This window comes from Balearica regulorum, chromosome W (assembly GCF_011004875.1).
Source record: "Balearica regulorum gibbericeps isolate bBalReg1 chromosome W, bBalReg1.pri, whole genome shotgun sequence".
Taxonomy (NCBI): Eukaryota; Metazoa; Chordata; class Aves; order Gruiformes; family Gruidae; genus Balearica; species Balearica regulorum.
In genome coordinates, this window is record NC_046219.1 from 14,167,563 (window position 1) to 14,187,651 (window position 20,089).

At 47.3% G+C, this 20,089-nt stretch overlaps 1 protein-coding gene across 1 annotated transcript; it reads right to left on the minus strand.

The window, feature by feature from the left end:
• Positions 1–989: 989 nt before the first annotated feature.
• Positions 990–5,463, minus strand: LOC142599304 (uncharacterized). The gene is given in 4 exon segments (XM_075739175.1): positions 990–1,409; positions 1,714–1,839; positions 4,080–5,295; positions 5,297–5,463. Coding segments are annotated over 4 exon segments (1,929 nt in total).
• Between the last annotated feature and the right edge of the window lie 14,626 nt (positions 5,464–20,089).

Below are 20,089 nucleotides of genomic sequence, written 5' to 3' on the forward strand. Positions count from 1 at the left end.
AGGGGGAACATAACCCCCATTTTTAAGAAGGGAAAAAAGGAAGACCCAGGGAACCACAGGCTGGTCAGTCTCACCTCCGTGCCTGGCAAGATCATGGAGCAGACCCTCCTGGAGACTGTGCTCAGGCACATGGAAAACAAGGAGGTGATTGGTGACAGCCAACAGGGCTTCACTAAGGGCAAGTCGTGCCTGACAAATTTGGTGGCCTCCTATCATGGGGTCACAGCATTGGTGGACAAGGGAAGGGCAACTGATGTCATCTACCTGGCCTTGTGCAAGGCATGTGACACTGTCCCGCATGACATCCTTGTCTCTAAATTGGAGAGACATGGATTCGATGGATGGACAACTCGGTGGATAAGGAATTGGCTGGATGGTCGCACTCAAAGAGTTGTGGTCAATGGCTCAATGTCCAAGTGGAGAACAGTGACGAGTGGTGTTCCTCAGGGGTCGGTCCTGGGACCGGCACTGTTCAACATCTTTGTTGGTGACATGGACAGTGGGATCGAGTGCACCCTTAGCAAGTTTGCCGATGACACCAAGCTGTGTGGTGTGGTGGACGCGCTGGAGGGAAGGGATGCCATCCAGAGGGACCTTGACAGGTTTGAGAGGTGGGCCCATGAGAACCGCATGAAGTTCAACAAGGCCAACTGCAAGGTCCTGCACGAGGGTTGAGGCAATCCCAACCGTCCATATCATAGAGGCTTTAACCGCTTGGCTTGCTTGATTGCAGTGCATATTTCACATTGATGGATAATCTGTGAGATAGCACCCATGGTTGTCCCGATCCAATATCGGGGAGGTTTCGATACGATCCCAAGAGCGAGATTAAGACACAAACGAGGTCAAACGCCGTATACCAGAAACAGTTTTTATTATGAAAAGAGTAAAAAAAGAAAAGGTAAAGGTAACTGATAAGGGTGATAGGACAGGGCAGAAAAGAAAGGCAGAAAACCAAGCAAGACTCCGGGACAGAATCGCAAGAATAGTCACCGCCATGAGTCCACGGTGTCTCGGTGGGGGGGAAAGGGGTCCACATCTCTCGTTCTGCGACAGCGGACGAAGAGGCGGGTCCACAGCGTCTCGGAGGTCCGTCTCGGGAGAGTCCAAATCCCTTGCTCTGTGGTGGTGGGCGAAGGCGCGCCATCCTCATCTTGGCGGTCCCCTTTTATACTGGTGGTGGTCTTCACGATGGCATGTATGACACGGCTTCCACATTCCTGCACATGCATACACACAGTTCCAGCCCCATTCTTCACACGACTGTTATCTGACTCCGTGGCACGTGATCCGGCAAGGCGTTTTTCGAAGGTTGAAAGTCTCGACGACCCGGCAATCGTCCTTATGACCCGGCAATCATCCTTATGGCACTCGGTAGCTGAAGGGGTTTCCCGCTTGAGCAAAACGATCTTTGAGACAAAAGTTCTTTCAGTCCGGTTTCTCACACCACCCCGTGGCTCAAAGATTGGCAGTTTTGAGAAAAGATAGTTATATAGAAAAAGGTTGGAAAAGAGCATCTCATACAATTCGCACTGCTGACAGTGTGGATCGACGTACGGCACGAATTTGCTTAACACCTTCGGGTGAAAGAGTAGTTACAAATTGCATGTTGGTTACAACACGTTGAATCAATTGTACGAAACATGGAATAATACATGGTAAAAACATCAGCATGGCAAAACCACATAACAAGTAGAATAAGATTCGCTTAACCCAGGGGCCACCTGGGAGCCAGGAGAATAAGTCAATGTCCCAGCCTTTCCATGTCTGAACAGGGACATGGGCCAGCTTCCGTATTCCTGTGGCAACTTGTTTGACAACTTTCCCATTGTCATCAATCTTTAAGCAACAGTTAGAATCATTTAGTTTACCACAGACGCCCCCTTCTTTGGCTAACAGGTAATCGAGAACCATACGATGTTGAAATATTGCTGCTCGCATTTGCGTGGCTTGGTCCACTAATACGTCAAGAGCATGGGCTGTCTCATTGGTAATAATCTCTAGAACAGCTTGCAATCGAATAATGCGGTTTAAATTGTAGATAGGTTCTCGAGCACCACTAACCCACTCATTGGGGTTCCAGGTGGCAGGTCCATAATGTTCTATGATTCGTCGAGGGCTCCACTCATCTTTGCCCCAGGTTTGACTACTTCTACTTGCTATAGAGATATCAATGGACCGCCGATGTCAATTGAGATCATCATATACCTTAACACCCAACCCGTCACCCTCATTTTCTGGGAGTAGGAAAAACCAGGGGCGAATTGCTCCCACATAACACACCCCAGTCCAATTTGCCGGTAACAGTTTATAAGCAGAATGACCACATACCCAATAATGTCCCTTCAGAGCACGATGCCCGTTGGCAAAGGGGCTCCATCAGTTTGACCCTTTTGGATTGTCCCAATAATTGCCTTGTGCCCACGGACTTGGGGGGGTTATGGGGGAGTTATTTGAAGTACAATTAGTACATTAATAGGCTCCTATTGATCTATTATATGAACAGGAACAATTCATTAACCCTCCCCAGTGGGACCTTAAGCTTCCATCTGGGGACCAGAATCCCTCTGGATACCAAATACCACCTGTTTCATTTCACCATCTCCAGTCCATCCTCCCTGTGGAAGTACTACCATAGCTGTAAGTCAATTTACAGTTAGACCGTCCTAGGTAGTTTTCAGTATTGATGTTGTTGGAGGCTATACAGTATTCTCCATGAGTTGGGTATTGTACTGGCCAGGGCAGTGATGTGCTGTCTTCCCAATAGGTACCATTTTTAATTTCACTGTAGTTGCTCACCAACCATTCAGGGGAAATGGGGATAGCGGTCCATGGCCAACGTTCTAAACCTAACGGTCCACCACAAACCCAACACTTAGTAAGATTAAAAGCATTAGCTACTTGTTGGCCTAAAATAACAAATTCATTTTGCCATAACAATTTTGGGGAGGGGGGAGTGCAGAAGTTTCCCCCGATATTAAAGATGGCGATAATGGCCAGCCAGAACACCATTTGTGATAGTACACTATGCATCCTATAAAGATTAACAAAACAATCCCTGACAAAACTCTGCAGGTGATCAGCAACTTCAAGTGTTCGTGAATTCCTTCAGACAGGCTCTGGAACTTTCACCTGAAAGAGAAAAGAAAATAAACTCGGTTCCCTTCCAGGAACCGGAAGAGTGTGGTGGTTAGAAGGATGGAATAATCCACCTTGTGTTAATCTTGTATTCCTTCCCATGGGCATCTTTTGCTTTCCAGGCGTACTTATTCATTGGGGTTTCCAGTACCAGGGGTACAGCCCCCACAGTGGGGAGTTCGACCAAAATGGGCTGGCCTGGGAGGTGCGACGGATTCTTGGGATAATCAGAACCGCATGGGGCTGGCATAATGGTTGGAGCCTTTGGACAAAATGCTGTGATTTTGGGGCATCCATTTACTCCCTCTCTGGCCCCCAAAGTTATCGGATAAGGCTTAACCTTTGTAAGCTTTGAAGGGGGAAGTAGTGGCGCAGCTTGTAGCAGCAGTGTAGCAGCAGAATATCTACAGTGGGGGAGCCAAATGACCATTGTCTCCCTTTATTATCAATCCAGGTCTTCCCTTTCAGAACATCAAATCCCAAGAGGTAGAATGGAAGTTCTCCCACTACCATAGCCACTGTAGTGGCACTATCTTCTCCCGGCAGACGCAGGCTGACCATTGCCAATGCCTGTAGTTGAACATTGCCAAATGCATCTGCCACAAACAGTGTTTGCTTGGAGGATGTAACTCCACAATTAGCAGCATCTTTTGTTTTAATAGCTGAAATTTGAGCACCAGTATCTATCAAAAACGTGACCAGAACTTGTTTTGGTCCTACAAGGCCTGTAATTAGCAAATCACCCCGGTCATTCTCAGTGAGCTGTCTGATATGTATCCAACCTTCGCCCCTCTGCTCACCAGTGAAGGGCGAAGGATCTAGTTTCCCGCTGGGTTTTGGGAGGCATTTATTTCTGATAAATCAATCAAGGAGGGTGCACTGGGAGCAGTATCCTCAAAATACACTTCTCCATTTGCCGATTTAGTGGGCCATCCTGTTACCAACTTTTCTAATTTGTCTGTTGGCAGTCTGTCCATTAAGTCACATGGGATCCCCTTCTGTTGTCCCTCCGCCCACAGTCCATTACGTCTGTTCGTGATATCTCTCCCTCCCAGTGGTTTGGAGAGAGGTACTCTCCTATTATTCCCGGGGCATGGAACTATTTTTACTTCTGCTCGCCTCAAGCCCCTGGGGTCCGTTTTGGCAGTTGGAGGGTTAACAGGGCCATACTTGCGCCCATAATTGATCAGTTCTTGGGCCACCTCCCCCCAGGTCCACATTTTCCTGTCCAAGGGTCGGCAGCGCGGTGTAAGTCCTTCTAAAGCAGCCGCAACTCTGTCGCCTTGGGGCACTGCTTGTATTTTTCCCTGTAATTGTATACCAATCGGTTTCAAGGAATCGGGGAGTCCCCTTATAAGGGGGGTCATCCGTTCGGGATCTACTGGCATCATCATTGGGGACTCCTGTCTAGGTTCCAACTTTCGGTCATACATCATCTGCAGACAAGCTGCCTTCTGCACACTCTCTACTAATTGATCCACAGTCCCTGTAATTGCCAGAGGGTCCCCCCTCTCCAGGGGGTTCAAGCCACCTGCCCAATAGGCTGCCCGCTGGGTCAGAGACCAGGGGGCATGGTGGTTCCCAGTAGTTAAAAACACTCCTGGTCCCCAATACCCTTCCGCCTCTCTTTCACTTAACAGAATCTGGTCCCCCCCAGACAGCGACACTCTCCACACATACTCCATTTCTGATTCCTTAGGGGTTCGGCCAAATTCCTTCTTTAGTTTCATCAACTCGACAGCAGTATAAGGGACTTCCTTAGTTATAACTTGGGGGGACTGGTCCTGCTCATCATCATAAATGTACTCGGTCTTGACCAAGGGTCACAGCGAAAGTGGTTCTAATTTCTCTACTTTCTCTTTTGCTGCCTGCAGGTCGTTAAAGGAGTAGCCAATTTCAGATCTTGGGGGAATTTCCTCGCGGGTAGTATCCGCAAGGAGCTGCTCCTTAAGGGCAGTTTGCAAATATTTCACTTGATCCTTTTCCGCCTTAAGTTGTTCTTTTAATTCTGCCACTTGCCCCCGAAGGGACCGGGTAAGGCTTTTAAGGGATTCGATAGTCAGGGACTCCGCAGTACAGCAACGATCTCTAGCCTCTACTGCGGCAGCCAAACTAGCACCAAGAACGGCACAAATAATCGCTTTTCCTTTTCCTGCTTAGTCTCGCATCTTTGTGCAAGGTGCCCATTCGGTCAACCACGCTCTGCAAATGATGCCAATTTCCCTGAGCCCAGTCTACCCCGGGCACAGAGGGTCGCGCTCTATGTTTCTCCAGAAAATCAAACAAAACTTCCCTTCCCGAAGGAACGGTTCTGTCACCCCTCATTTTGTTTAAAGCAGGGAAGCGGTCGTCTCAGGAAGGCAGCACGCAAGTTTCAAACAAAACAAGCCTGCCCCCCTTACGTTCCTGAGAGGTACACACGTTATGCAAAACAGGGTAAAATGCGGCACTCTCGCTTCGAGGGATCCTGTCCGTGACGCCAATTTAAATGTCCCGATCCAATATCGGGGAGGTTTCGATATGATCCCAAGAGCAAGATTAAGACACAAACGAGGTCAAATGCCATATACCAGAAACAGTTTTTATTATGAAAAGAGTAAAAAAAGAAAAGGTAAAGGTAACTGATAAGGGTGATAGGACAGGGCAGAAAAGAAAGGCGGAAAACCAAGCAAGACTCCGGGATAGAATTGCAAGAATAGTCACTGCCACGAGTCCACGGTGTCTCGGTGGGGGGGAAAGGGGTCCACATCTCTCGTTCTGCGACGGCGGACGAAGAGGCGGGTCCACAGCGTCTCGGAGGTCCATCTCGGGAGAGTCCAAATCCCTTGCTCTGTGACGGTGGGCGAAGGCGCGCCATCCTCATCTTGGCAGTCCCCTTTTATACTGGTGGTGGTCTTCATGATGGCACGTATGACACGGCTTCCACATTCCTGCACATGCATACACACAGTTCCCAACAGTTCCAGCCCCATTCTTCACACGACTGTTATCTGACTCCGTGGCGCATGATCCGGCAAGGCGTTTTTCGAAGGTTGAAAGTCTCGACGACCCGGCAATCGTCCTTACGACCCGGCAATCGTCCTTATGGCACTCCGTAGCTGAAGGGCTGCACAGCAGCACTCATGGGCGGTGTGACTTCATTCAGGCCACGATAGTCTACCGTCAGCCTCCACTCTCCATTGGACTTCCGCACTGGCCATAGGGGACTGTTAAAGGGTGAGTGGGTTCTGCTGATCACTCCCTGACCCTCCAGTTGATGAATTAGCTTATGGATGGGAACCAGGGAGTCTCTGTTGGTGCGGTATTGCTGCCTGTGCACAGTTGTGGTAGCAATTGGCACCTGTTGCTCTTCAACCCTGAGCAACCCCACAACACAAGGGTCCTCTGAGAGATCAGGCAGACTAGACAACTGTTCAGTTTCCTCCAAGGCAGCTATACCAAAAGCCCACTGGTAGCCTTTTGGGTCTTTGAAATACCCTCTCCGGAGGTAGTCTATGCCCAGGATGCACGGAGCCTCTGGGCTAGACACAATGGGGTGCTTTTCCCAGTCATTCCCAGTTAGACTTATGTCCTGGTTCTAGCTAGAACAGAGTTAATTGCACAAGGAGCCAGGACAGGTGAGCTAAGCTGGCCAGGGAGCTATTCCATACCATGTGACATTATGCTCACCATAAAAGGGGGCTAGTCGGGCAGGGGCGGGTTTAGTGTGGCTCCGGGATGGGCTGAGTGTCTGGTTGGTCATCGGATCGGTAAATTGCTTTCTGTTATTACCCATTGTGAATATCTGTTATCAGTGCTGTTGGAGATTGTTTCCCTCTCCCTTGCAGTCCCAGTAAGTTGCCCTTATCCCAACCCATGAGGCTTTGCTGTTGTTTTTCCATTCTCCTCCCCATCCCGCGAGGGAAGGGGTGAGGGGGCGGTGCATGGTGCTTAGCTGCCAGCTGCGGCTAAACCACATCAACTCATTTCAGCCTGCAGCAGAGTCAACTGTTGGGATCCCCCTGTCACTCCAGAAATAGAGATGGGTTCCTCCCCTTCATAGCTGTATGGCATTAGTGTACACTCTGCACCGGTGTCCACTAGGGCCTTGTACTCCTGTGGGTCCAATGTGCCAGGCCATTGGATCCACAAAGTCCAATATACCCTATTGTCCCTCTCCTCCACCTGGCTAGAGGCAGGGCCCCTCTAATCCTGCTCATCATCTTTGCTACTCACTTCTTGCAAAAAGAACTTAGAAGTCACTTCAAGAGGATCAGAAGTATGAGTAGGCCTTTCACTCAGTCTGGGGGGCTGCCTGCTGGAAACTGGAGCAGCATTTTTCCTGGAGGAATCCCTTTTTATGACCATTTTGCCTTGCAGCTCACGTACTCGTGCCCGCAGGGTTGAGGTGGGCTTCCCATCCCATTTCCTCATGTCTTCTCCATGGTCACACAGATAAAACCACAGGATACCTCGTGGTATGTATGCTCTATATCCTCTTACACCTATATATCCTGCTTACTCCTAAGAGCTGAAATATGGGTCTCTGCAGGTGGGGAGTAAGATATATCCTCTTTGAGTTGCTGAAAGTCCTGGGACCGTTTCTCCACAGCCGAGACGAGGGAGGAAGAAAGGCTTTCTTCATGTTGCCAGAGTCGGCCAGCCACTTCATCCACTGTTGGGGCCTCTTCACTTTTCCAGTCCATTACTGCCAGTGAGTTGGCGTACGATGATGGTGCACTTCGCACAAATTTTTGCCACATGGGTTGGGTACATTGGACTTCATCAGGATCTGTGGGCAACTGTGCGTTGTCTGGATCATAATAAACCATCTCCCGCACAGCTAATTCCCTCAGATATTGGATACCTCTCTCCATGGTGGTCCACTTGCCTGGCCGACATATGACATCTTCGCTGAAGGGATACCTTTCCCTCACACTTGACAGGAGTCGCCTCCAGAGGCTAAGGGCCTGTGCCTTCTTCCCAATTGCCTTGTCAATGCCCCCTTCCCTAGACAGGGATCCCAGCTGCTTGGCCTCCCTGCCCTCCAGTTCCAGGCTACTGGCCCCATTATCCCAGCAGCAGAGCAGCCAGGTAATGATGTGCTCCCCTGGAAGGCAGCTGAAATCTTTCCGCATATCTCGCAGCTCACTCAGGGACAGGGATCGAGTAATCACTTCTGGTTCTGGCTCTTCTTCTTGTTCTCATGATGGTCCCGGTTCATCATCATCCTTCACTAAGCGAACCGATTTCCCTGTGTATTTCTTTTTGTGTATAGGGGCGACTGATACTGGTATGGGTTGATCTTTTGGCTCGACTACAGTGCCTGTTCCAGGGGCCTGGGCAGCTGCAGTGCCTGTGGGTCCGCTCTCTCCCTCTGGATGGTGCTGTCTACTGTCAAGCAGTGTTTGATAGATTGTGGCCAGGGCCCAGCACAGCACAGTAAGTTGTGTCTCCTTAGAATCCCCACAGCATTTTCCTTTCAAATATTCCACCCTTTTATGAGGGTCTTGCAATTGTTCAGGAGTGAAGCTCCAAACCATTGGGGGTGAGAAGGTCTCTAGATACCCACCCATACTCTCCCACATGCCATGCCAGCCCTGACCATTCAGCCTTGGGGAAGATCCCTGGGTGGTATTCTTAAAACAATTGTTGCTTAACCCTGAACAGGAGTGGGAAAACATTCAGGAGACCTAGCAATAGGAATATACTGGCCTGAACATTCCAAGGGTATTCAAAATTCTCAAAAATTGTTGTAACCAACCAAAAGGGAAAAGGGGAGGTGAAAGAGTGGGAGAAGGTCTTCCCCCCCGTCTTCCCCATATATTGGGTGCAATTATTAATCAATTCTGAGAGATGTTGACCGAGGTACAGGCGCGACAGAAATGCTACATACAAATACCAGCTTAGGCTCATGACCATCGATGATATCTTATCATAAGTCATTATCACACAATACAACGATATGAGAACAGGAACCCCTCTCCCAGATGTGATAAACAGCACCACAGGGATTACATAGAGTAAACACGGGTTTACAAACCAGAGCCATGTGACCAAACAGAACATCATTATGACCAGCGACTGTTTCAATAACATTATAAATGCTTAAAACAACTTTGTTTTAACACACTTGGGGCAGACCTGTCATTGTCACAACCCTTCAAGCCCCACGTTGGGTGCCAAAAAGGACTGACGTGGTTTAGCCCCAGCTGGCAGCTGAGCACCACACGCCGCTCGCTCACCCCTCCCCCAGCAGGATGGGGAGGAGAATGGGAAAGACAAAAGCAGAGCCTCAAGGGTTGGGATAAGGACAGTTTACTGGGACAGCAAGGGAGAGGGAAAACAATCAACAACAGTACTGATAACAGATATTCACAATTAGTGATAACAGAAAGCAATTTACCGATCCGACAACCAACCAACCGACCAACTGACCGACTGACCACTGACCAAACGCTCAAACCATCCTGGAGCCACGCTGAATTCCCCTGCCTCTAGCCTCCTTTTATGGCGGAGTATGTTGTCACATGGTATGGAATAGCCCCCTGGCCAGCTTGGCTCACCTGTCCTGGCTCCTTGTGAAAATTAACTCTATCCTAACCAGAATCAGGACAATTATATACATGTAAAACTGTATTAATATATTATATACATTATAAAACATGCACAAAAAAGAAATTAAAAAGGGATGATATGGAGATGAAATAAACAATATTTTATAATTTTATTTTACTATATTAATGCTAAAAAACCTTTTTTGCTCTCACTAAAAATAATATTTTTTGTAATAATATTTTTTGTGAGAGCTATGTGATTGAATATGCTTGAATTTGCTGAGAAAAGAATGCATTTAATATGTTACCATATTGTTTTTCATGCATTATTTCAGCCATTTTTACTGTAGCAGGAAGAACAATTGTTTCCCTAATGGCATGTGGCTTTTTGTCTTTTACTTTTAAGAAGCCTCAAAAGAGTCTTCTAAATATTCATCATTTTTTAGTGAAATTTTGTAAAGTATTGTATCATCACAGGACTTAAAACATTACTGAAAAAATTGTAGAGGTTTGTTGTCATGTTCTGGATGCTTAGTTTTTAAAAGTCTTGCTAATCAAAGATGGCTTGATATTATCATTAGCTAATATCTCAAGGCACAATATACACTTAGGGTGAGGTTCATCATTAATGATAATGAATTTAAGTCCATATTTCAAATAGTCTTGATAATTTTGAGGTTTTTTGGCCAACTTCTTGTCAGATCTGATTAGATTGTCATTGTTTTTACCTTGTAATGTGGCTGACAAAGAGCTCATACTAGGAGAAGTGTCAGCGCTGTCATTTTTCTGTTTGTTTTCTTGTGCTCGCATTATTAGTATTATCTTCAATCCATGGATTCTTTTTTAAGCCACTTGTCTATTTTGTGAGGATTAGTTTAGTTAAAACTTGATAATATATACCGTAGATCTACTTAACTGGGCACACGTAAACTGCAATATGTTGCAATATGCTGAAAGCAAAAGAATGAGTGAGAGCGCCATTGTCAATCCTTCTGGGTTGTGGAACATCCACTCTTCCCTCAAGATATCTTCTGTACAGTACTTGATGTGATCGTCTGTCATACAGACTGAGTGAGAGCGCCAATGTCAATCCAAATATTAAATATAAGTAAAGCCTAATTTCTTTCTTATTTTTTAAGATAAAAAATAAATATAAGTTCTAATATTTTCTTCCCTCACCCCAGTGGATCATCTTGCACACCCCTTGGAGTGCACACATCCCACTTTGGAGACCACTGTTCTAAGCAGTGGGCCATCATATTTAGTGGCAAAGAAAGGTAGCACCACCCCGTTTGTGAAAGAGTTAACAGAATGCCTTAGAAAGAAGGTTCTTGGCTGTGTGCTCAGAGAGGATGCCTCAATCCAAAGCTAGCCATCTAATTGTCTAAGCATTTAAGCTAAGCCCTAAGACTATTCATGGCATATTTTACTGGCTCACTTATGCTGTCTCTTGTTCAGGCTAATGGCTTCTCTGATTGTTATTGCTAGTTGTGCAGGGGCAGCTGTACACCTAACTCTGCCTTGTGGATGGCAGCACACTTAGAGGAAATGCTGAGTGCCTGATTCCCTTTGCAGTAAGCAATCTATGCATACACCAAAAAGCTTATGGCCACAGAAACTGGTTAAAATATTTTACTGTGCGAAAAGTAAACTCTTCTCCATTTGTGGTTTCAGATGGTGATAAAAGACATTCTCGGCAGCCAGCAGGATATATCTGTAGCTTGCACAATACGCAGAACCTATCATCTGTTTAACAGACTCAAGTTCAGTATATCTTAATAGCAATGCTAAACAGTTGAGTAAGGCCATTGTTCTTAAAAACTGAAGCACATATTAAAAATATGTGAGGAGAGGCTTTCCATTCCTTTAATGAGAAGGTCCTTATAAGTATTTTGAAATACACTGACAATCTAAGGTAACTGACTTTCAGTTGCTACATTAAATATGTAGGAACAATTTTATTTTGCATGTTTTTGTTTCTTTTTTTTTAGAACAATAGCTATATGTTCCCAGTGACTATATATTTATTTATCTGGAATGGCCAAATGAGCAGTTAGTATACATTATCTAGAAAAGGCTGTCTACATCTTCTCCTATTTAATTTGAGGTGGTGGTTAACTTATCATATGCATTACTCTAATAAACAGGTGGTTCACAGATGCACTTTTAACATGATTCCTTAAAATACATTCTTTGTATTTTTAACATAGGACATTTTTACTTGATTCTTGATACTTAATAGCAACAGCTGATAAAAAAATCAGTTATGCATTGTGATTCTATGTGCAAAGCATATAACAAAATGCATATTAATGAATGGAATGTGTGATACAAGCTCTACTTATGCCTTTTTTTTTCCTTTTAAAACATTGCATTTTAGAAGAGCTGACAGTTATATTTATACTTAGCTCACAACACTTTCCAGTGCAAAATATTCTCATGACTTAGAAACTCACTGTTTGCCTTCAGGAAGCTTTTGAAATTAGGCAAAGAATAACCACTCAAACTATACCGCTAAATCTTCTTTGTCCCATGCCTTCTGGGGGCTGTGGGGAAGACTGTGGCAGCAGGACTCTCCGCTTATTCCCTGAATCGGTGTGTAGAAGCCCAGCTTAACCTTCTAGAGGGAGTGTATGGAATAGGAGCATCCCCATTCCTTGGGGCAAAGAAGGGGGAGAAATTGGGATGAACCATGTTAACCTCTGTATCACAGCAGGTTGTCCCACCACATGGGGTAGGAACCTTCAGATTTTCGAAAGAGAACATGGACTAAATTGTCTCCTACTGTGAAGGAAATGCAGGGAAGAAATTGTCTGTGAGGGCTGCATAGTTAAGCATTCAGATATCAGGAAAATTAGATGCTTCCCACTTGTACATGCTCATTTTCAATACTCTCTATCAACACAATGAATCTAAAAGCAGGATGAGAAATGTTGCCAACTGATAGTTATCTCAATATTTTTTGGTCACGGTCACTGTTATAGCTGGGACTCGATTTCCTGCTGTAATGCTTATACAGAAAGGGACCAAATTGCATCTTTCCTGTGCAGCCATACCATGTTATTCTTTAACTCTGAATGGGTGGTGTGCGGTTTTTTTTCAGAAATTATTTTTCTCCTTCCTTAAGAGATACTGTCCAGTTATTAGTCTGAAAAAAAAATGATGATTAGTGATCAGTAGTCAAACAAGTTTACTCTGCAAGCATTTTAAATAGTGCAGCTGTTACATTTTTTTTCCCCCTTGTTTATTTTATTTCTCAATGCTATTTTTTTAGTACAGGGTTGTCCTGGTTTCGGCTGGGATAGAGTTAAATTTTCTTACTAGCAGCTGGTATAGTCCTGTGTTTGGGATTTAGGATGAGAATAATATTGATAACTCACATATTTTAGTTGTTGCCAAGCAGTCAAGGACTTTTCAGCTTCTCACACTGGTCTGCCAATGAGAAGGCAGGGGGCCCCCAAGAAGCTGGGAGGGGACACAGCCAGGACAGCTGACCCAAACTAGCCAAAAGTATATTCCATACTATATGACATCATGCTCCGTACATAGAATCATGGAATGGTTTGGGTTGGAAGGGACCTTAAAGATCATCTAGTTCCAACACCCCCTGCTGCGGGCAGGGACACCCTCCACTAGACCATGTTGCCCAAAGCCTCAGCCAACCTGGCCTTAAACACTTCCAGGGAGGGGGCCTCCACAACCTCTCTGGGCAACCTGTTCCAGTGCCTCACCACCCTCACAGTAAAGAATTTCTTCCCAACATCTAATCTAAACTGACCCTCCTTCAGCTTAAACCCATTACCCCTTGTCCTGTCACTACACTCCCTGATAAACAGTCCCTCTCCAGCTTTCCTGGAGGCCCCCTTCAGGTACTGGAAGGCCACAATTAGGTCTCCCCAGAGCCGCCTTTTCTCCAGGCTGAACAATCCCAACTCTCTCAGCCTGTCCTCATAGGAGAGGTGCTCCAACCCTCTGATCAGCTTCGTGGCCCTCCTCTGGACTTGCTCCAACAGCTCCATGTCTCTCCTGTACTGGGGCCCCCAGAGCTGGACGCAGTACTCCAGGTGGGGGTCTCACGAGAGCAGAGTAGAGGGGCAGGATCACCTCCCTTGACCTGCTGGTCACACTTCTTTTGATGCAGCCCAGGACACGGTTGGCTTTCGGGGCTGCAAGCGCACACTGCCAGCTCATGTTGAGCTTCTCATCAATCAATACCCCCAAGTCCTTCTCCTCAGGGCTGCTTTCAATCCATTCCTCGCTCAGCCTATAGTTATGCTTGAAATTGTGCCGACCCTCATGCAGGACCTTGCACTTGGCCTTGTTGAACTTCATGCGGTTCACACGGGCCCACCTCTCCAGCCTCTCAAGGTCCCTCTGGATGGCATCCCTTCCCTCCAGGGTGTTGACCACACCACACAGCTTGGTGTCATCAGCAACTTTGCTGAGGGTGCACTCGATCCCACTGTCCATGTCACCGACAAAGATGTTGAACAGTGCCGGTCCCAGGACCGACCCCTGAGGAACACCACTCATCACTGTTCTCCACTTGGACATGGAGCCGTTGACCACAACTCTTTGAGTGCGACCATCCAGCCAATTCCTTATCCACCAAGTGGTCCATCCATCAAATCCATGTCTCTCCAATTTAGAGACAAGGATGTCGTGCGGGACAGCGTCAAATGCCTTGCACAAGCCTAGGTAGATGATGTCAGCTGCCCTTCCCTTGTCCACTGATGCTGTGACCCCATCATAGAAGGCCACCAATTTTGTCAGGCACGATTTGCCCTTAGTGAAGCCATGTTGGCTGTCACCAATCACCTCCTTATTTTCCATGTGCCTGAGCATAGTCTCCAGGAGGGTCTGCTCCATGATCTTGCGAGGCACGGAGGTGAGACTGACCGGCCTGTAGTTCCCTGGGTCTTCCTTTTTTCCCTTCTTAAAAATGGAGGTTATGTTCTCCCTTTTCCAGGTAGTGAGCTTGCTCTGCATCCTCCTCACTGCCCTGAGGATCTTGAATTCCACCATTTCATGGTCACTGCAGCCAAGGCTGCCCTTGAGCTTCACATCCCCTACCAGGCCCTCCTTATTGGTGAGAAGAAGGTCCAGCTTGGCACCTCTCCTCGTGGGCTCCTCTATCACTTGGAGGAGAAAGTTGTCATCGACACATTCCAGGAACTTCCTGGATTGCTTGCGCTCAGCTGCATTGTCCCTCCAACAGATGTCAGGGTGGTTGACGTCCCCCATAAGGACCAGGGCTTGTGAACGTGAGGCTGCTCCTATCTGCCTATAGAGGGCCTCATCTGCTTGGTCCCCCTGGTCAGGTGGCCTGTAGGAGACCCCCACTATGATGTCCCCTGCCCCAGCCCTCCCTTTAATCCTGACCCATAGGCTCTTGATGGGCTCCTCCTCCATCCCCAGGTGGAGCTCCATGCACTCCAGCTGGTCATTGACCCAGAGGGCGACGCCCCCTCCTCATCTGCCCTGCCTGTCCTTCCTAAAGAGCCTGTACCCTTCCATCCCAACACTCCAGTCATAGGAGCTATCCCACCACGTCTCTGTAATGCCAATAAGGTCATAGGCTTGCAGGCACACACACGTCTCCATCTCCTCTTGTTTGTTCCCCATGCTCCGTGCGTTTGCGTAGAGGCATTTCAGCTGTGCCCCCGATGAGGCTGACTTATTGGCTGGGGTGGCTGGAATTCTTTTGATGTATCTTCCCAGTGTTACCCCGTTGGTTCCCATTGCGTATGGAGCCCCCGGCTCGTCTCCTCTAGGCTTCGAGCGTGCTGCAGTGCATCCAGCACGTCTCTGAGCAGTAGGCCGAGGGCCCTCGCCAGCACCCCGTCCCTCCAACCTGGGCACATCGTCCCACAACATGTCACTGGCCAGCCCGATGTTATCCCCTTGCCCCTTCGAGCCTAGTTTAAAGCTCTGTCGATGAGCCCCGCTAGTTCCTGGGCAAAGATCCTCTTCCCTCTATGAGAGAGGTGAATCCCATCAGAATTCATCAGGCCCGGTGCCGCGTAGGCCACCCCATTGTCAAAGAACCCAAAACTGTGGCGGTGACACCAGCCATGGAGACATGCATTTATGGACTGTGTCTGCTTCTTCCACCCGCCATTGCTGCCCTCAACTGGAAGGAGGGAGGAGAATATTACCTGCACTCCCGAATCCTTCAGTGGCTGTCCCAAGAGCCTGAAGTCCCTTTTTATCGCTTTCGTGGTGCGTGTCTCTGCTTCATCCCCACCCACATGGAGGCGCAGCAGTGGGTAATAGTCAGAGGGCTGTACCAGGATGGGGAGTTTCCTAGTGATGTCCTTAGCACAGACCCCGGGGAGGCAGCACACTTCTCTGAGAGGTACATAACTGGGAGGAGTTGGCCAGGAGGCAGTGTGGCTCAGGAACTGCCTCAGCATTGGTTCTGGGTGGTGAGTAATTGTGCTATGGATCACTTTTTTGTATATTATTATTTTTGTTATTATTATTATTATTATTGTTGTTATTTTCTGTCCTATCAATCTGTCTTTATCTCAATCCATTAGTTTTACCTTTTTCTTTTCGATTTTCTTCCCCATCCCACTGAGCGAGGGGGAGTTAGCAATTGGCTCTGTGGTTGTTTTAGCTGCCTGTCGAGTCAAATCTGCATGTAAGAGATGAGCTCATATAGGATTTGGCCTTACATAAATGAAACAAGAACCAATGACCCAGCATGTCATGGAATGATAAAAATCATATAAACATCTAGCCTAATTTTTCATATTGCTGGTTTGGGAATTTGTTTTGTTGTTTGGGATTTTTTTAGAGAATGGAACAGACTTAACATTAGAGCATATCTTCTGAAAGCAAGACATATGTTCATTTTTTGTGTTCAAACATGCTTCACTGTGCATAAGAAATCTGAGCATAAGTAGAAAAGGCCATGCTCTTTGGTCTGGTTGGGCTGCAAGCCAAACGTGCAAAGTTGCAAAGAAATTATCCGCAGGTATAACGCTGTAGAAGAGTTTTTGTACAAGTTCTCTTGCAGTGTCCCGCTTATTTACAGCCATGCTTTTAAATCCTTTTCAGCTACTAGATTAAACCTTAAATGATAGCAAGCTGATATCAAGTAATTTCCTACCTAAAGTAACAACTGCTAGTAGGTAAAAAGCTTGCAGTCACTAAACTAAGGTTTAGAGCAGCCCAAGATCAGAGCAAAAGTGAACAGGTTAGGGTTTTTGCAATGCACTAAGATTAGGAATCTAAATTATTAAATGTAAAAGCTAGAAATAGCTTTGCTGATAAGGAAGTATTAGTTATATTAGACTTGGTTCTATGTTTTAAAAATGATCGATGTGAACATGTGGCAAAGACAATTTTACTCTGGACATGTGTCTTTCTAAATTCAACAATAACATCTTACCAAAGCTAACATCAAATTTAATAAATCAAATATCACTTTGTATTGGGTTTGTGTGGCAAGGTTTTGGTAGCGGGAGCGGGGGAAGGGGGCTGCAGGGGTGGCTTCTGTGAGAAGCTGCTAGATGGACCCGCTGCTGGCCAAGGCCAAGCCAATCAGCAACAGCGGTAGCACCTCTGTGATAACATATTTAAGAAGGAAAAAAACCCAAACCAAACCCAAGAGCATTTGCAGCAGACAGAGGAGTGAAAATATATGAGAGGAACAACTTTGCAGACACCAAGGTCAGTGAAGAAGGGAGGAGGAGGTGCTCCAGGTGCCGAAGCAAAGATTCCCCTGCAGCCTGTGGTGAAGACCATGGTGAGGCAGGCTGTCCCCCTGCAGCCCATGGAGGATGATGGTGGAGCAGATATCCACCTGCAGCCTGTGGAGGACCCCACGCCGGAGCAGGTGGAGACACCCAAAGGAGTCTGTGACCCCATGGGAAGCCCGCGCTGGAGCAGGCTCCTGGCAGGAACTGTGGAACCATGAAGAGAGGAGCTCATGTTTACACAGGTTTGCTGGCAAGACTTGTGACCCCGTGGGGGGCCCATGCTGGAGCAGTCTGTTTCTGAAGGTCTGCACCCCTTGGGAGAGACTCACATTGGAGAAGGTCGTGAAGGACTGTCTCCCATGAGAGGGACCCCATGCTGGAGCAGGGGAATATTGTGAGGAGTCCTCCTCCTGAGGAGGAAGGAGTGGCAGAGACAATGTGTGATGAACTGACCGCAACCCCTATTCCCTGTCCCCCCTGTTCCACTGGGGGGAGTAGGTATAGAAATCATGATTAAAGTTAAGCCTGGGAAAAAGGGAGGGGTGGGAGGAGGTGTTTTAAGATTTGGATTTATTTCTCATTACTCTGATTTGATTGGTAATAAACTAGATGAATTTTTTCTATGTTGAGTCTGTTTTGCCTGTGACGGTAACTGGGGAATGATCTCTCCCTGTCTTTATCTCGACTCCCAAGCTTTTCGTTATATTTTCTCTCCCCTGTCCAGATGAGGAGGGGGAGTGATAGAGTGGCTTTGGTGGGCACTTGGCCTCCAGCCAGGGTGGACCCAACACAACAAGAAAGACATTGAGGTGCTGGAGCGTGTCCAAAGAAGAGGAACAAAGCTGGTGAAGGGTCTAGAGAACAAGTCTTATGAGGAGCAGCTGAGGGAACTGGGGTTGTTTAGTCTGGAGAAAAGGAAGCTGAGGGGAGACCTTATCGCTCTCTACAACTACCTCAAAGGAGGTTATAGCGAGGTGGGTGTCGGTTTCTTTTACCAAGTAACATGTTGTAGGACACCAGGAAATGGCCTCAAGTTGTGCCAGGGGAGTTTTAGATTGGATATTATGAAAAATGTCTTCAACGAAAGTGTTATCAAGCATTGGAACAGGCTGCCCAGGGAAGTGGTTGAGTCACCATCCCTGGAGGTATTTAAAAGAAGCGTAGATGTGGCACTTAGGGATGTGGTTTAGTGGTGGACTTGGCAGTGTTAGGTTAACAATTGGACTCAATGATCACAGAATCGTAGAATCATAGAATAGTTTGGGTTGACAGGGACCTTAAAGATCATCTAGTTCCAACTCCCCTGCTGCAGGCAGGGACACCCTCCACTAGACCATGTTGCCCAAAGCCTCAGCCAACCTGGTCTTAAACACTTCCAGGGATGGGGCATCCACAACCTCCCTGGGCAACCTGTTCCAGCGCCTCACCACCCTCACAGTAAAGAATTTCTTTCTAACATCTCATCTAAATCGACCCTCCTTCAGCTTAAACCCATTACCCCTTGTCCTGTCACTACACTCCCTGATAAACAGTCCCTCTCCATCTTTCCTGTAGGCCCCCTTCAGGTACTGGTAAGCCGCAATTAGGTCTCCCCAGAGCCTTCTCTTCTCCAGGCTGAACAACCCCAACTCTCTCAGCCTGTCCTCATAGGAGAGGTGCTCCAGCCCTCTGATCAGCTTCATGGCCCTCCTCTGGACTCGCTCCAACAGCTCCATTGTCTCTCCTGTACTGGGGCCCCCAGAGCTGGATGCAGTACTCCAGGTGGGGGTCTCACAAGAGCGGAGTAGAGGGGCAGGATCACCTCCCTCGACCTGCTGGTCACACTTCTTTTGATGCAGCCCAGGACACGGTTGGCTTTCTGGGCTGCAAGCGCACACTGCCAGCTCATGTTGAGCTTCTCATCAATCAATACACCCAAGTCCTTCTCCTCGGGGCTGCTTTCAATCCATTCCTCGCTCAGCCTATAGTCGTGCTTGGGATTGCGCCGACCCACATGCAGGACCTTGCACTTGGCCTTGTTGAACTTCATGCGGTTCGCACGGGCCCACCTCTCCAGCCTGTCAAGGTCCCTCTGGATGGCATCCCTTCCCTCCAGCATGTCGACCACACCACACAGCTTGGATGTTGAACAGTGCCGGTCCCAGGACCGACCCCTGAGGAACACCACTGGTCACTGTTCTCCGCTTGGACATGGAGCCGTTGACCACAATTCTTTGAGTGCGACCATCCAGCCAATTCCTTATCCACCAAGTGGTCCATCCATCGAATCCATGTCTCTCCAATTTAGAGACAAGGATGTCCTGCGGGACAGTGTCAAATGCCTTGCGCAAGTCCAGGGACATGATGTCAGTTGCCCTTCCCTTGTCCACCAATGCTGTAACCCCATCATAGAAGGCCACCAAATTTGTCAGGCATGATTTGCCCTTAGTGAAGCCGTGTTGGCTGTCACCAAGCCATGTTGGGTGTCACAGTCTTAAAGGTCTTTTTGAACCTAAACAATTTTATGATTAAGAACCCAAAGTTTGTGATACCTAATGAGCTCATAATTAGTTGATATTACTATGAAACAGGGAGTTAAATAAGAAAATTACAAGTAAAAGGTAAAGTATTGCAAAGCTCTTAGTTTTTTTTATCAACTTTACCCTCCTTCAATTTTAAGTTCTCCACAACCTCCGAGGGCCCTTTTCCTCTTTCTGTCCCTAGGTA